Raw genomic sequence first — 17657 nt, 5'->3', positions numbered from 1 at the left:
CCCACTCCTGTTTAGTTAAAAAGAAAAATACAGTATGAAGACAAAGAAGCTTCCAAAAAAGTCAGAAGACTTTCCAAGGCACTGAATATCCCTCGCAGCGTAGGAAGGTCAAACTGAAAAAATATGTAACAGCTGTAAAAGACCGACTGGCTGCCCAATGTACGTTAGAACAGAGTGAACCAGGGTTGTTTTTTAACTGCAGGATCGCAGGTCATTGCTGCATTTCTTTTTTTATAGCCCTGCTGAACTTTCTTCATTAACTCTGTGGCCAACATGCTCTCTGACCTGAAGTGAAAGAACTTCTTACTGGGGATCAATGTACTGTAACATTAATTTATTATTGTGACTTGGGGTTTACAAGCAGCAGATAATCGATCTTATCTACATATTGCCACAGGATTAAACATGCTTTTCCAAGTGCTTCCTTAACAAGTAAAGGCTGTTTTATGCGTCTGCGTCGAATTGACAGCATACCCCCCCGCACACCCCTCTGCGTCTACGCTGTAGCCTGAAGTGCACCTCTAAATATGTAACTACACGTCGCGGCGACGCACGTCTCTCGGCAGAGTTGCATTTCCCCCCAACTCATTTCCTGGTTGTCCTTCTCATAAACGTGAAATCAAGGAGAGGGTTAACTTTTCCTGCTACAGATTTCCCACTGTGGTCAGAAAGCACAGAGGAGACACTTTGTTTCTCTCACTATGACTCCGACACTACGCTCTAAAGCTAATCGCTGTCACTCTCTTACTTTCTCCCTCGTTCTCTTTCTCTCACACACACACACACACACACACACACACACACACACACACACACACACACACACACACACACACACACACACACACACACACACACACACACACACAAACTTCAGGCCACTTACGTAGGCTATGGCGAAAGCTCTGCGTGGAGCCTCCACAGAACCATAAAACAGCCTTAATACTTTCCTCTTTACAATGTCAAATGGTACTCTGAGGGATATTTAAAATGACTGCACAATATTTTTGGTCATAGCTCAATAATTGAGATCTGTTCTTCTGATCAGCTTGGATTTTATACATTTAATGTTTCATTATAATGACAAGGAATCAATATCAGTGTAATTAAAATATTTACAATGTATCAATTTTTTACAATATCTCTTCAACATGATACAGTGTATTTGTAGTTGGTTAACTCTGACTATTGGAAGTACAGCCATTTTAGTTTTGCTTTGCTTTATTCACAGACCTTTCAGCTACATTAAATCATTGCGGTCACTTATAGTCAGCTTCAAGATGATCGATGCTTATTGTCTTGTTTATATACAATATTGACTACACAAAGGGACTAGAAAAATAGGAACTCATACAATGTAATACAGTCCAATAAAACAGCCTTGAAAGAAATAATTCCTCTGAAATGGAGAGGAGATGATTAAACTGGTAATTTTCTGGAGTCAGTTTGTGGTGTTGTTGACTTGGATTGCATTATACTGAAAGGTGCTTCTAAAATTAAATTTCAAAGTCTTAACGTAAAGTGAATATCAGTTTCACGAAGGTAGTATTCATTGCAGGGCTTTTCTATTGGATTGTATTACTTTGTACAGCGGTCTTCGTATATGTGGATGTCTGAGTCTATTTCTTGGGATTGGGCATCCAGGAGCCAGGCTGGAACGTGTTTGCAGTGCTGGTGGGGTCTTCGCTGATCTCCTGCTTGCCGAAGCTGGTCGTGGCTGCGTGGCCCTTGGCCACAGTCTTTGCGGGAGTCGCCACCAGACCCTCCTCATACTCCTTGGCCTGTAGGGCCAGTTCTTTCTCCTCCACTTCCTTGGCCTTCAGTTTAATGTGCTCCCTGTAAGAATCATTCTTCAGCAGCTCCTGTAAAATACACAAGTGGCATGGCCGTGTTAGCTCAGTTGGTAGAGCAGGTGCACATATACAGTATGGCGGTGTATACCTAGACGCAGAAGGTCCAGGTTCGAGTCCGACCTGAGACGATTTCCTGCATGTCATCCCCCTCTCTCTCCCCTTTCATATCTAGCTGTTCTTTACTTTAAAAGTTTGAAATGCCCCCCAAAAAAAAAAAATATATATATATATATATATATATATATACACACACACACACACACACACATCAATCTTCTGCTGCTTATCTGGATCCAGGTTGCGTTATTTGACTATATTATGAGGAATTATTGTTTTTTATATATATATATATATTCATTCCTCATAATATAGTCAAATAACACAACCTGGCCAAGATAAGCAGCAGAAGATTGATGGATGGATTAACCATTGAAACATTTATGAATTCAGTTTTTGCTGAAATCAACACTTCCCCATGATGAATCAATGAGCTTCCTACCTACTGGGGCTAGCAGTGTTGGCTGCAGGTTTGATGGCCCTAACTGAAACTCCTCCTGCCATTGTCCCAACAAAACCATTTGTAATTTATAAAGTCTCCAAACGGCCCGCTACCACGTGCAACATTTTTTATAAATAATGTTACGGTCTATTTCAGGCAAGAAACAATATTCAAGACCCTGGTAAACCAAATTTTAGACTTTTTAATACATTTTTAGGCTTGTTTCTGTATTCTTGCAGATAACCTGATATTAAACGTTGTAGTCTGTGACACCTTATATAAAATGCTGAAAATCCTCTATTGAGGACATGCATATTATTTTACAACACTGCCCACTATGGCTAATAAGATCAATTAAAAAGGGACAGATACCATAGTATAAACGGAATGGCAAAATCTCTGACACTTGACACTCAAATGTATCATCATATCGCCCACCCCAACCAGACACGATCTACCAAGGTCTGTGGTGTTGGAAATGTTAAGGTGGCAGTTTCCTGAAGATTTGAGACAATCGAGTGTGACAACAAGATTACTTTACGGAACCTCCAAACTGTCTTGCAAAACTGAACCAGTGATAATCAACTACCTCTGTTTGTCTTAGAGAAAGGCCCAAAAAGTGAACTTCTCACTATTTCAACAGTAGAAGAGACATGGAGTTGCACTGGGCAGCTTCCAGGAACAAATGTGTGTGTCTGTTCAGTATGAAGTAGGGCATTTACTAGAAAAAGAACAAGCGTGTTCAGTTAACCTATATTGGGCCAATAAACCCTGGTTAAAAATGTAGTGCTTGGAACGGATTGGTAAACCAACATGACAGGAGGCATTCAGAATATAAACAACCATTCCAGCTTATGGAAACAATTATAATGTGAACATAGTCCACCAGTGGAAGAGTTACCCACTTGAGCCACAGCTAGTGTCCGGTGATGTTAGCCTCTCCCTAGCATGAGAAGCCAAAAAGGAAGGGAGGACTGGGCATAATGCTGTTGTGTGTTGGCAGAACTGAAGGACTGGAAAAGAGAGGGGAGAGCCGTGGGGAGGGAGACAAACATACTGAGCTGCTTTTCCAGCCTGTTAATGACAGGATTTATCCAATCAATTTATGTCGGCTTGGACCGGGAAGAGAGGGAGTGTGACAAGGGGTAGGGTAATGTGCTGGGAGTGAAGCCTTGGCCACATCAACACTGTCCAGCTGTCGATGGCAGCTATTGGGCAGACGCAAGGCAGAAAATTGGAAGAGAATGTTCTGGCAATAGAGGCAGGGGATGGCATTGGCCACTGGCAGGGAGAGAGGACTGAGAGATAGAAAGAGTGCCTGGGTACTGGCCTTCCAAGGGATTTCCTATAGACACACATTTTTCCGGCCAAATCATTTCCAGCATTCTCACATTTAAAGAGCAATAAACCCAGTGAGAGGTACACGAGGGGAAAAACTGCACTACTTCACTATTCCCATCTTGGATATTGCCAGAAATAAAAAAAAAAAAAAAAAAAAAACAAAAAGCATAGATGCAGGCTTTTGCTGGAAAAAAAGAAAAGTAAACTAGGACATGATATGAGTGAGCCCCATTGTTCAGAGGCTGTCTTTGCTCTCCGCCTCGCCATCAATGCACTTCAGCTGCTGTTTATTTTAACACCTGTCCCCCAAAGTTCCTGGATTCAGTTCGAAACTGTAAGATAAAACAAATCAAAGCCTTTTCTCGCTATCTTTGCTTCTTTCCCTCCCTTGTAACCAGCCCCCTAGAGTCCAACCATCAGCACAGCGGGGAGGCTGGGGGTAGACGTACCTCGACGGAGGGGGGCTCCTTCCGTCTGCCTCGGATCCAAGCTGGAGGAGGAGAGAGGAGGAAAAAAGAAGAGTGAGAACACCCACACAAACATACGCTGCACAAACAAAACCTGCAGTCATATTTAAAGGCTGCAGCTATAGCATCACCAAGTTTCAGGGCACTACAGTAGCTTGGTGCAAAAACTAACCAAGCTAGTTGGGAAAATGTATCCAGGGTTTTTCACTTTGTTTTGGTTCATTTCAACTCAGCGAACTATTGGGAAACATGCAGCATGGTAGTAGTTATACACGTTAACTCTAAGCACTACTACTGCTGCTTTAGTCTAGGCAGAGCAGGACCACTGAGTGCTGTGTCTCAGAAGAGAGTGTGAATCTGCTCTGATCTTTGAATTTCAAAGTGTACACTCTGTCATTTTCCATCAGTAGCTCTGTCCTTCTTTCTCCCCCTGAGTAGAACTGTGTCTGTCTGTCATCTTTCTTTCTTTTTTTTTTTTTTAAAAAGGAGCTCTATTTTGGCTGAGCAGGCTGCACAGAAGAGCAGGTTAAAGGGAGCCAGAGAGAGAGATTTTCTAACTCTTCCTCCAGCTAGCACAGGGATTCTGGGCCTCTTTTATCCCTTTCTTATTTGCATCCTGATGAAAATGCATGAGGGATGGGGCGAAGCAGGATGAGGGGTTTAAGGTGGATAAAGCCAGCCTGAGACAGAGGGAACAGTTTGTATCCAGTTGTAAGAAATTTGAAACACTATTTTATGATACGGGTGTATAACACCAGCAGAAGGCGTCTTTGATAAACTCATGAATACGCTTTTCCCAACCCCCATCTCGCAGTATGAAGAAAAAAAAGAAAAAGAAAATCAATGGATTAGCCTAGGCCCCAATAGATGCAGCCATGAATTTGGTATTCCATTTTATTTGTGCAGCACTTTGTGTACTCTGCTAGGTAACTCTCTTGTTAACATCGTCATCTATCCATGTTAGTGATAGTTAAAGCGTGTAACAGTGATGCTGTGGTCCAGACTTACCGTCCCACTCCATCGGTATGCTGCCTTCTATATATTCATATTCGTTAGGATTGGCTGCCACTACCATCCGCTTGGCACGGACGAGCCTTCCTGGGAAACCACAAAGAAAAAAAAAAAAAAAAAAAGAGAAAAAGATAGCAAGAGTGAGATAGAGATGCTCAACAATGATGCATACAAAACGCAAAGGAATACAAACACAAAGAGGCGCAGACACAATGCTCTCAGTCTCCTGCTCGCACAGACACACAGATACGGACAGACGCACAGACACACAAATACACAGAGGGATGACAGCACTGTGACAGGCCATGGATGATTACCTCGTGGCCCTCGGGCCCTTCTCCTCAGATCTCGCTGAGTGGCTCCAAATCTGGGCTAAGCCTTTATGCAAATCAGCCTCCCTTTAACCCAACCAACCACAGCCCCCCTCGCTCACAACCTCTTCCAATCACAGCACTCTGGCTAACAATGCCCTCCAAAATCAACATCAAGCCGAGCAGGAGACAAAAGAGGTCAGATATCACAGAGAACAGGAGAGGCACGAGCTGCGCGGAATATTAAGTGCTCCTTTCCCTATCTGTATACAGCACGACGCTCGCTAGCAGCAAGGCCACCGCCAATTATTTTGGTTGAATCTGCTGATTAGACAAGTTTGGCTGGCACACAATGACATGGAGACAGAGGTAGATTGGGGGGTGGAGAGACAGAATGAGATGGAGAGATTTAAAAAAGAGCTAGTTGTGTCTTTGTGTGGTTCTACAGAGCTTAAGACAGTGTTCACTAATAACAAGTGTTTCCATAGTTTCTCTTAGCAGGTAGCCGGATGTCCAACCATCGCTCCCATCCCTCTGAGAAATGATGAGGCAAGGAAGGAGGAGGTAGAAAGAGAGAAAGAGAGAGAGAGAGAGAGAGAGAGAGAGAGAGAGAGAGAGAGAGAGAGAGAGATGATGCATGGCAAACATGGCTAGGAGAAGAGAAATGGATGGGCAAGGAAAACAACACGCTCCAAAACACAGACAATCTGTCAGGATTCCATCACCGTTTCTCCCCAGCTGACTGGACATGGACAAATGGAGGCAACACCCTCCATGCACACTGCAGACTGATGGCCTTAATGTTTACTTCAGCCGTTACAGATAGCTACGGCACAGGGATGGATGAATGATGGAACTCAAAAGTGGCTAAGTGTGTGTACGGGAGGCTGTTTGCTTGTGCCTTCTTATTGAAAGTGTATCTGTATTCGTCCAACGAAGACAAAAACTGTTTTCGTGCATGTGCGGTTTAGTAATTATGCCTTATGAGGAGGATTCCTTTCCATACTTTATCCAGCCTGTATAGTAATCAGGTCAGCTAATTAGGCTAGTATTGCTTTGGTTCCCACTAGATTGTCACTATAGGGCCTCACAGGCTCCAGCTCTGCAGCTTTAGTTTTCTGATATCCAGCTCTGACAAAAACACTGCATTCTCAGACTCTCACCATATCTGCAAAGCTGGCCCAGCAATGTGTAAAACACATCCTATGATCCTCACATTTGTTTACATGTATGCCTTAAAATGTCTTCTGAGAAACGGTTTCCTAGAAAATCCCCATGATAGCAGCACAAAAACAACTGCCAGCAAACAAAAGGCTGTGTTCTCTAGGCAATACTAACAAATACATTTAACAGGTATGCTAATTATAAACAGATCCTATCCATATATGCATTGGTGTGGGTGGCAGCAGACTGAAATGGTACAATTATGATACAGTCCCCATACGCAATGTGCTTAACTACAGCTAATGCCTAACTAATAAGCATAAAGAGAGGCACCCACTTTTTTCTCTGTCTATCTCTCTCCGCTAGGCTGCATCTCCCCCTCTCCTCTCTGTCACACTCCAGCATGGCTCTACTCTTGTCGTGTTGCTTTTGCAGCATGACTAAACCCCTTCCACCACGGCTTTTATCACTGACTTTGAATAACAAATACAGTATGTACATATATTTATGAAACACGGTTGATCCTCCCACCACATACACATTGGGAGGAGGCTTGTCAGTCTGATTGGGGTGAATCTCGCTCTCTTTGGTAATCTCTGAGCTGGGACAACTGCAGAAAAACACACAGGCCAAGGCTCTATACTGTACCATTCTACAAATGTACTACCAAAGTTCAAAAGACATACACCACTTCTACCCAATTCTTATAAACTTACAGGAGCTGAGACAACAATTAGTAAAAACATATGTGAAAGATTTTGGAATTGGGCTGATGTCTTAAGTAAGTGCTTACTTTGTTTGACCAAAAGTTAAAAAAAAATAATTGAAGAAAAGCATCAATAAACCATTCATATTTAAAAGCTATATATTATAGCATATAATATAGCATATTTAAAATCACAAAATAACACAGAATGCAATCACAAAAAACACAGACACCCAATCATATATACATATAATCTTTTTTTCAAACTGTTGTTTAAACTGTTTGAACATTTAGTCTCTGAAATGAGAAAAATAATGAGAACTGTCCATCATGAGCTACCAGGGTCCAAGGCGTTGTCTTAAAATCTTAAAGTCATGTTCATAAAGCTTGGGAGTAAGCTATCTTTCTGCTTCACAGTTTCCAACCTCAGAGAGAGAGAGAGAGAGAGGTATGAAAGGTGTTAGGAGCTCTCGATCTCAGCGGGCCCCCTTGTGACAGGTCTGCCTTCTCATCACTCACTAGGGGAAACCTACTTACCACACACACACACACACACACACACACACACACACGCGCGCGCAGATTAACCTGAGGGACAGGAGCGAGGACGCTGCCTCTTACCGTGAAGGACAAACGCAGCACTGCGTTGGAGAGGGGGAGGGGCCAGCGGCAGGAGGAATGAAATCCCACAGCATAAATATTCATGAGCCATCTCACCTGTCTGAGCGCGACTCATCTGTGAGCCTAGCTGTGGAACCAGGGGGAGGAGGGGAGAGGGAAGGAAGGAAGGGAGGCGACAGGGAGGCAGGATGGGTGAGGGGTTGCCTTGGCAGCCAGATCGGGAGCCAATCAAACGTCAGATAGGCCTATCCTTCCCATTCGTTAGAATAAGACGTGATGCGCTCCGAGGGTTGCTCTTTGAACCCTGAACACATCCCCGCTAAACTCCATCCCCTGCTTCAACACACACACACACACACACACACACACACACACACACACACACACACACACACACACACACACACACACACACACACACACACACTCCCAAATGAGTGCTGCTGGGGGCGACCTGAGAGGTTTTTCACCTCCACAATGTCATTCCGGGGCGTCTTGAGCTGTCTCTTTCGCTGTGTGCCTTTCTCCTGCACTCCTGTCTTTGATTACAGAAGCAGATGTCAGGGGAACACACTTCTATTGGAGAGCCCTAAATCTCCGATAAGAACAAAACAGGATGAGCTCCAACTGATGGACCTACGTCTCATGCTCCTCATCATCAACACCAACGTCTATTCTGTAAAACACCATGTCCACTTGTCTCTGAACAGATTGCATTGCACACAAAAGCTCCCACTTGCAACAGCAGAAAGAGCCACTTTCTCAGTCTCCATGACTGTGCGAGGTAAAGCAGTGAGTTTTAGACCCGATACTGTGGTGGAAGAAAAAGCAGTCTTGAAGCAGGGAGCCCATCAGGCTGGTTTGAGCCTAGTTTATTCCTCTCCAGCTGAGCTGTGTGCTGAGAGGGATGGGGGACCAATACCTGCATGGTAATGGACAGCTTTATGAGGATGGAGTGATCCGATAAGCATCAGTGATACAAGGGCAACCAGGTACCAATACCGACACCCTCTGCTATCTCGCTCTCTCGCTCCCTCCAATCTCTTCCCCTGAAAAAATAAAAAAAAACAAAAAACGGAGGGGATGTGTGAGGCCTGTAACCATGGTTACCCATTAGCCCTGAGCCTAGTGACGCGGGATGAGGTTTAGAGGGAAAAGGCCAGCCGTTGTTTTGCATCAGTTCTGGTGAAAGGAGAAGCTTATAGGCGTAAAGTAGGCCTGCTGCTGCTCCGTTTTTTTTTTTTTTTTTTTTTATTCAGCCCTCATTCTGTTTGTCCCTGTTGCTGTCGATCCCGCTGAGGCTTGAGCAACTCACGGCAGAACAGAGGAGAATAATTCATATAAAAAGTAATAACATGCTGAAAAGAATACTCTGATTTCCCCCGTGTGTTACTTTTAACTAAACGCAGGCGTACTTGAGGGTGGAAGAGATACTTTACCCACTTCCACTTAAGACCACCCATCCTCCACCCATCCTCTTGAAGTCTCTTCCCTGCCCGATGGGTTATAGAAAAGGACTGTGGCGAGCCAGGAAGTCAGCGTCCTTTGTGAAGCTGTGGAGCGGTGTGGACCCCCCACCCCACCCCCGCTCCTCTGAGGCCCATACGTGTGATGTCCATACACCAAGCTGTCCACCCCTTTCTATTCACCTCCATCACTCTCATCCAACCCCCTTCCTTTTCCTTCCATTGCACCTTCAGTCCCCTAGTCCACTCTCTTCCTCCATTAACCTACCTCCACCTTCCCTCTCTCCCCCTCTGTCTGCCTGTTCGACCCACTCATTTCACCGTCTTTCTGTCAGAAACCCTCCTTTCACTTTCACTCTCTCCATTCTTCCCCCACTCTATAATTTCACCCCATATGTCAGCATCCCCCTTGTTCTTTGTCACTCACTTTCGATACCCCACTTTCTTCTACCCTCTGTGAATCTCCCTCGGCCTTATCTTTCCTCCCTTACTCCTAGCCTTATTTCTTTCTGCCTGTCTGCTTTATTAAAATATTCTGAATTGAATAAGCAGCGGCAGGCTCCAGGAGATGCCTGCTTTGTGTCGGTCTGTCTGTCAGTCTTTCTGGCTGAGTTTCTGACGGACAAGGAGCACCGAGGTGTCAAAACATCTCGCTGGCTATCTGACCAGAGAGAGACATGAATGCACTGGACAGCGAATCCTATCCACGCCAAATGGGAAAATTAATCTGATTAATATGTTGTCCTCCTTCTGTTGGCATCATCAACTGCCTAGGATTGCTCACCACAACATATTAACATAAAATGTGTAGGTTGTGAGACAGGTGGAGTCTGAAATGGATACAGATACAGGTCATAGCGTTTCAAAGACCTGCAAGATGCTAAAACTACTGATATTGGAGCTAGGCCCATTTATGATTCTCTACCATGAGAAATAAATGTGCCCGTTTCTCATTTTCAGCAGCTATCTTTTCAAATGCCTTTTTAATGAAGTAGTTAAGCCAGTCAATGATGTTCCACCACAAACGCATACAAATACACACTTGGCAAACAGTATAAAGCAAGATGAGCTAAACCCACTTGGTTTCACTATAATGATTAAACAACCTTCATTTAAACCCCATGCATTGCAAAGCTGTTGATCAATTACCATGATTTACTGTAGCGGCTCTGGACATAGCCGTTCCACTGACTTGGTGTCCTACTGTAGGATAGACCTTCCTTCATCACACCCTGGGGATGACTTGTGGCAGAATAAACAGCCATTTGGACCCTCGTCTCTCTCCGCTGTGACTCTTTCCATGGAAATATGCGGCTTGAATCAACGCTCTGATGACACAAAGCCATCTGTTGTTGTGTTAAGTGTGTTTGGGCATGAAGTGGAGAGAAAACACACTATCGCAGAATTTCTTTTCTTTTTTTTAAAAAACACAAAGCAGATACAAATGTGCATGCACACACAGTGTGTAGTGGTTATGCCACACAAACACACGTACACAATCACAGATGCACACACTAATACAACGCGCGCCCGCGCACACGCCACACACACACACACACACACAAACACACACACACACACACTCCCTCCCTCCCTCCCTCCCTCCCTCCGTCCCCAGAGTCACCCATCCTGAAATAGCAGAACTGAGGCCTTTTCAGTTTTTCACTTCATAGAACAGAGCTGGGGAATCAAATAAATAATAGACAAAGAGAGAGGGATAGTGATAGGATGACAAGTCAATGCATCTTTTCTCTGCAACAGCGTGGCGCACCTCTGAAGAACCTCTGAATCCCTTCCATTCTCCACATAGTGGCGAGGACCAATAGATTAAAACTGCATGGCACACACTGCTAAAATGAATAGCGCTAAAAATACATCCTTTTCACAGTGACATGAAAGAAAACTGCCTTTCCCCTGTCCAGTATTGAGCAGCCATTGATTCCAAGACAAAGGCTACACCTCCTCAAAGAGGTAAGAAAAATAGCAATCATACAGGCAATTATTTTCAAATGTGCCTGCAGCGGCCGATAATGTCAGTGCGCCTCGCTTCCTAAATAAAGGGAGGGAAGGAAGGCGTCAAGCTGCAGGCCCACTGCTGAAGACGAATGAGCCCATCCACAGAATGCTTTGCTTTCATTTGGGCAGCATGACATGGTGCCCCATGCAGTGTGAGGCAGAGCTGGGCCTGGGGGACAGACGCACACAGAAAGAGAGAAGAATATAGATTCTCTATTCAGCTCTATGGAGCCAACACCAAGGCAAAGACCTTCTAAAGACCAGTGGCCAGATTGCCAATGGCTTGCTCTTGTAGCCCTGCCATAGACAACAATCACTGGGGCTCCACAGCCTATAGCATAGTTTTCTCTATGGGGCAGCAGCACACAGTAGGCCTCTTTAGCTGGACCTTTTCTAAAGACAGAGACAGACATTCTCCCTCTCTAGGCGTCTACTTCAGACTCGGGCCTTTTCATTTTGATGTGCAGCAGCATTTAAGGAGAGGGGATAGAAAGCTCTCTGCTGGGTCTAGCCTTCCACACTGCTGAACTACTCTAATGTTGTGAATAGAATCTTCACTGGACTAGCTTCAAAGAAGGAGAATTGAGAGGCATCAATGAATGGGAAGGGGCAAGGGAAGGAAGGACTAACTACCTAAGGAGAAATCTGGGCAGTGGATGAGATCAGATAGGGCAGAGTGAGAGTCACATAAAACAAGCAGTCGCTTCCTTTTATTTTTCTGTCTTAGCAGCCATTAGTGTCCTCATACATAGCCTACCGCACACGGAATTGCTTACGCCCCAGTTTTCTAAAGTAAACAGATTGAGAGAGGTAGAAAATGGGAGTAGCAAAGCATGGCTAAAGGTAGGGGAGGGATTGACTGAACACTAGGGATGGACAAATGAATAGGCTAAGTAGGCAGAGTTGAGAGAGAGAGGGAGAGGGAGAGAGAGAGAGAGAGAGAGAGAGAGAGAGAGAGACTCCTCACCTACTTCAACCACTACTCATATGCTGCAGTGGAAAGCCCTGCGGTCCATGCCTTAAGGCCCTGAGCCCACGCTTGGCCTATCAGTTTAAGATCAAAAAGAACCCGCTTTAGCAAGACATATGGACTGAATAATGCATCTGCTTTATTTCCACAAGGCTGGACGGGGTGAGTGGCAGAGAAAAAGAGGAAAATGTGTGGGCCATATATTTCTATTTGTTTATTATGAACATACAGTATATAGAGTGTGTATGTGTTTTTCTGGCGTTTAGGAGTGCGTTTGTTCTTAAACAAGTTTTTCTACAGGCCAACAAGCCTCTCCACAGTGTCACTTTTGCACGATTGGGCAGTGAGTACAGTAGCCTGTAGCGTGCTAGAAAATGGGCTTCTGTGATGTCTCATTTGAATAGTCTGACAGCCAGGGGTGGAGGAGCAGCCTTGTAATGAATTATAAATACGAGGTGGGTGCAAGTTTCCCCCGCAAACTGCTGAGAAAAGGTGAAGCACAAAGTCAAGTTCAGACAAAAAGATACCAGGCTTGCAACCTGCCAGAGGTCGGTCCCTCTACAGCAAAGCAAAAAAAACAGCTTGGTTTTACCCTCTGAGAAAAGTACCACTGAATGTATGTGTATGTGTAGTTTAGTTCCCATATAGTGTCTGAAATGGGAGTGAACTCTGCTCAGGCATAATTATGGCAAATATCATTAGGCATGCCAAAGGTCCATGGCTGGTCAACCAGGGCCACGTTCAGCCCCAACAAAACGTAGCAACACGTTTTTTAAAAACTGAAACATCCTTTTGGTGTGCAAGCGCACTGCCTTTTTATTACGAGTTTACATGCACGTCTCTGCTGATTGGGTATCACTTGGGACACAGCCAATCAACGAGAGAAACACCCACCAAATGAGAGAAAACATATCTCAAAGCGTTCCACACCATTCAAAGAAAACATGTTCAACACAGAAACCGTAGCAACACATTGCACACTGTTTTGAGATTGAACCTGCCCCATCAGTATCACATTTGGAGCAGGCAAAGGGTGTGCTCTTTGACCTGTGACCCCTGACCTGTGGTCAATAGTCTGGGAAGGACCCCTGCTAATGATAATTGAAGGTGGTAAAGAGAGGGGAAAGTGAGATTAGCCTGGACTTTGCTTATGAGTTAAACTACGAAAGACAGAATTTACGCACATTTAGTGCATCGCTATGTTTCCCCCTAAACAAGTTAATATACAGGAGTGGATATGACACACACAGTCACTGGAGATTTGTGTGTTAATCGTCAGTATCTCCTTCTTGTAAACACCTTGCAAAAAACAAGTGTGCTGTGTTTTTCAAATTTAAAAAGGCCATTGTGCCGGTAGCAGGATGCCACAAAACCTCCTTTGCATTTGCTGAGTCATTATAATGGCCTACAACTCTCCATTAATCCTATTCTAGACACACTTCTTAAAGACAGGACAACTGAAGAAGGACTCACAGTAAGTTCGGTCATTTAGTCGGCTAGGCCACCAAGCGTGTCCTTGGCCTTTGAAGGACACTATTGGCACACCACAATGGATTAGCCTGATGACACAGTTCTACTGCTTGGCTTGAGCGTTACAAACTATAGCATTGCCACCATGTCTCTGTAGGGATATTACCTCCTTCTAAATCCTCATCACAGGCAAGTAATCACTTCATCTGTAACAGTAGAGGACTCTGTCCACTTTGAGGGCCAGTGACAGTGGAGCTGCCATAATTCTGCCCCCAAAATGAGTGAAATCTTACCTGCAGTGAGCTGCATTCAGTCCTAAACGATCTTATTAAAAACACTGAAAAGGGAACGTTCTTAGTGAGGCGGTTGCTCCATCTAGTGGCGAGCTTTTTATGCTACAAGGTTGAAAAGGGTAAATGTAAAGTCATATCCACAGCAACACGTTTTAGGAAGAGAGAGCAGTGGTACATGCAAAATAAACAATACACAGCTAGAAAATCTATATATTTTTTAATCAGAGTACAGTATCCATAGCAAGCTATAACGCACTGGGTAAGAAAAGCTAAGTTTGGTGTCATCATAGTGAAAACAACCAGGGTCAGGGACAGAAAAAGGCTAAATTAAGTTTAATAGCTGCATTTAATAAAGCTATCTTCACGTGTCTGCAGGGCTCGAGATTGTATATAAATTCACGACTGGCTAATATTAGCACAACAGGGCTTAATTTACCTGTCCACGTCTTCTGTTCTGGGATTAAGTAATATTTATTCCCCAAAGTATCTGTCCCGACGTGGTCGCGTGCTATTCCAAACGTACGCCGCAGAACTCCAGCAATTCTGTTCATCTTCACAGGACAACCCAAAAGATTTGGGCTGTATTTCGTTTCCCTAGTTAGCTGTCTGCCTTCTCACTGGGTTGTTGTTTATGCAAGAGTTCATGGGTTGGGAAAAGAATGAATAAACTGTTTAGTGATTGGACGGCTATACTTGACCAGCCAATCATCGCATTTGTCATAGAACGGACATTACGTTCCAACATGGCGGCCAATTGTATCGAGCTACCGCGAAGCTAAACGTTCAATTGTCAAAGCAAAGCCAGCTAATGAGATTTGGATATCGTATTTGGTATTACGGAGCTTTGGGTTCAGTAAAATGCCTTGTTGGATGCGCGACATTTCAGTTTGGGTAAAAAACGTACTTCAGTTTAACGTTAACGTTAGCTAGTTAACATGATAGCCTTTGAGCTAGGTTAGCTAACGCTAGCATAGAAGCTCTCAAATTAAGATCCTTGAAGCAATGTTGGGGTTTCTGACAGCAAGGCAGGCTGGTCTGGATGACCCTCTGCGACTGAGACGTGCTGAGTCAACGAGAAGGTGAGCGAGAATACCAGTAACGTTATCTCCACCAGAAAGGAAAATAAATACTGCAATCCAGGGGGCATAGGCAAGGGGGTAAGCTTCGCTTCAGAACCTCTATGTGCATACCCATAGTTAACTAGCCAGCTACTCTGAGAGCTCGGTAACTTAAAATCTAATTTTAGAATATATAAAGTTGTTCCATTGACAGTCTTAAAAAATAAAAATAGAACAATTGGCATGTGCTAAGATTTGAGAAGCTAAAGCTAATGTTTGTAAATCACACAATTCAATTTGTATTTATAGTGTCGATTCATAATTTATGTCAGGACACTTTACCACACTATAATTTACAGAGACCCAACAATTCCCCCAAGAGCATGCATTTGGTGCGACCGCGGCCATGAAAACAAAAAACTCCTTGTAACAGGCAGAAACCTCGAACCTGACTCAAGGTGGGCGGCCTGCCTCGACCGGTTGGAGAGAGAGATTGAGAGAGTCCGAGTGATACAAATTTCACTTACAAATTTCCATTCCACTCCATTATAGACAGAATACCAGCTGAGGTTAGTTGCATTGTTTTTTTAACCAGGGCAGCAGTTTTCAGATTACATTATGTGCTTACATAATTGCAAAAGGGTTCTCCAATGTTTTCTCAGTTAACCTTTTAAAATGATATCAGATTAGTAAACAGAATGTGCCTTTGGAACATTGGATGAATGGTTTCTGATAATGGCCAATGTAGATATTGCATTAAAGATCAGCCACTTCTTTCTACAACAGTCGAGAACCCTTTTGCAATTATGTAAGCACATAATGTAATCTGAAAATCAATATATTAAATGAATGTCTGAATATAATGAATGAAAGTTGAAATGGAATCTGACGTCATTGTCTGCCGCCATCTTGTGTTTTTGTTGTGATTAATCCTAACCAAAGTGTGACAAGGAGTGAATCAGCAAGAAATCTATTGTCAGCAATTTTGAGCAATGAAGACATTATTAACACACTGTCAAATGCATGTATGGGCCAAAACACTGGTAACGGTAACCGTATCCAGTAGGTATGTAACGATATGCGATTATGAAACCGAAATCGCGACACTCAGATCCACGAACCTGTGTCGCGGAGTGAGGAGGCAGAATCGCGACACACCCCTTCCAACTCCCAGAGTTATCCTTCCCATCCAGATCCAATGCTACCACATCTTTAAATTACTATTAGTCGTTTTGGTAGCTTATCCCCCTTTTGTCGGATAAATTAAGCTAACAACGGATGCCTGGGTCTGTTTCCCGACGGTTCAGTATACTTCCGTTAGCATCCTTAGCACCGGAGTTAGGTGCTGACCGGGTTTGGATTGCTGTAATGATAGTGGCTGGCTGCTAGCTGGCTGAGGGCTGACTGTGGATGTGTCCCCCAGGGCCGGGGCTGTTGTCAGCTCTAATCCCGACTGAAGCCTTGCAGCGCCGGGAGAGTGAGGCAGACAGACAGGGGTGTGCTAGCTGGCTAAATTACCATTAGATTAGTCGTCTCTCTATACAGTTAACATTACCGATGAATTCGTGGGTTAGCCCAGAGTTGTAACCGTGGTCAAAACAATCATACTAAAAATAACTGAGTGTGTTGAACGATGTCGTAATCTTATGTTACCCACCAAGAATTAGCTAACGTTAGACCAAGCATTAGCATTAGCTACTTGTCAACCAGCACCTTTTTATAGTAGGTAGTACCAAAGCACTTTTCCTTTTCGGTCCCCCTACAGGTTGGAAGCGGAATTGTCCATTACTGTTACCATTACCATTATTATATTCGAACATTATTTTAAGGTACAAAAGAATCTTTGGTGTTGGATCGATCGATATTGAAATCAATCAATATCAATAAATATATTATACAATATATTCAGACTTTCATTCAGCTTTTTTGATTTTTATGAGAGAGAGAGAGAGAGAGAGAGAGAGAAAAATAGATTTTAACATCACATCAGAGCGATAAGGCATTCAACATTTTTAATTTAAAAAAGTTTATTATGTAGGTGCGTGCCTGTGTTAACATGAGCTTGTTGCCCCGTGTGTGCCGATGCGCTCATCTGTTGACATATCCGAATGCCTTCCTACAACTGCTTAATAAAAGCAGCCTTTCCACACAAACAAACGTATGTGTCATTAGTATGAGAAAAAAAACAAGATTTTAACTGTGTCGGACTCGGGTTGGGCTCGGACATAAATATTTTATTGCCTATCGGGCTTGGCCAGGTTCGGTTACTGCTCTGTCAGACGCGGGCCGGGCTCGGACAGAAAAATGCGGCCTGATCCGCGCTCTAGTACACAACGTAACTAAATAACTGCATTTGTGATTAACCAAATATCAACATGTATCAACAGTTAATTCTATCGATTGGCTGAGTA

The 17657-nt window shown here is 43.8% G+C and overlaps 2 protein-coding genes across 4 annotated transcripts in view; one reads left to right on the top strand and one right to left on the bottom strand.

The window, feature by feature from the left end:
• Window positions 1-1038: 1038 nt before the first annotated feature.
• Window positions 1039-14875, bottom strand: ndufaf2 (NADH:ubiquinone oxidoreductase complex assembly factor 2). Its single transcript, XM_028578753.1, has 4 exons — window positions 14625-14875; window positions 5169-5258; window positions 4143-4183; window positions 1039-1862 (listed from the first exon to the last, which is right to left on the bottom strand). Exons 1-4 carry the CDS (start codon window positions 14737-14739, stop codon window positions 1620-1622), a joined length of 489 nt encoding a protein of 162 aa, XP_028434554.1. The 5' UTR covers window positions 14740-14875; the 3' UTR covers window positions 1039-1619.
• Window positions 14867-17657, top strand: part of ercc8 (excision repair cross-complementation group 8) — a 16040-nt gene continuing 13249 nt past the window's right edge. Inside the window, exon 1 of one of the 3 annotated variants that reach the window (XM_028578747.1) lies at window positions 14867-15267. In XM_028578747.1, coding sequence (XP_028434548.1) covers window positions 15191-15267 — 77 coding nt within the window. In that variant the 5' untranslated portion in view covers window positions 14867-15190. Of the gene's footprint in view, window positions 15268-15653; window positions 15816-17657 lie in introns of those variants that run through there. The other 2 variants (XM_028578744.1, XM_028578745.1) reach the window with 2 other exon arrangements.

The sequence above is a fragment of the Perca flavescens genome, chromosome 5 (genome assembly GCF_004354835.1).
Source record: "Perca flavescens isolate YP-PL-M2 chromosome 5, PFLA_1.0, whole genome shotgun sequence".
In the NCBI taxonomy this organism is placed as follows: domain Eukaryota; kingdom Metazoa; phylum Chordata; class Actinopteri; order Perciformes; family Percidae; genus Perca; species Perca flavescens.
The sequence above is the reverse complement of the archived record's forward strand: the minus strand, read 5'-3'. Positions and strand labels throughout refer to the sequence as shown.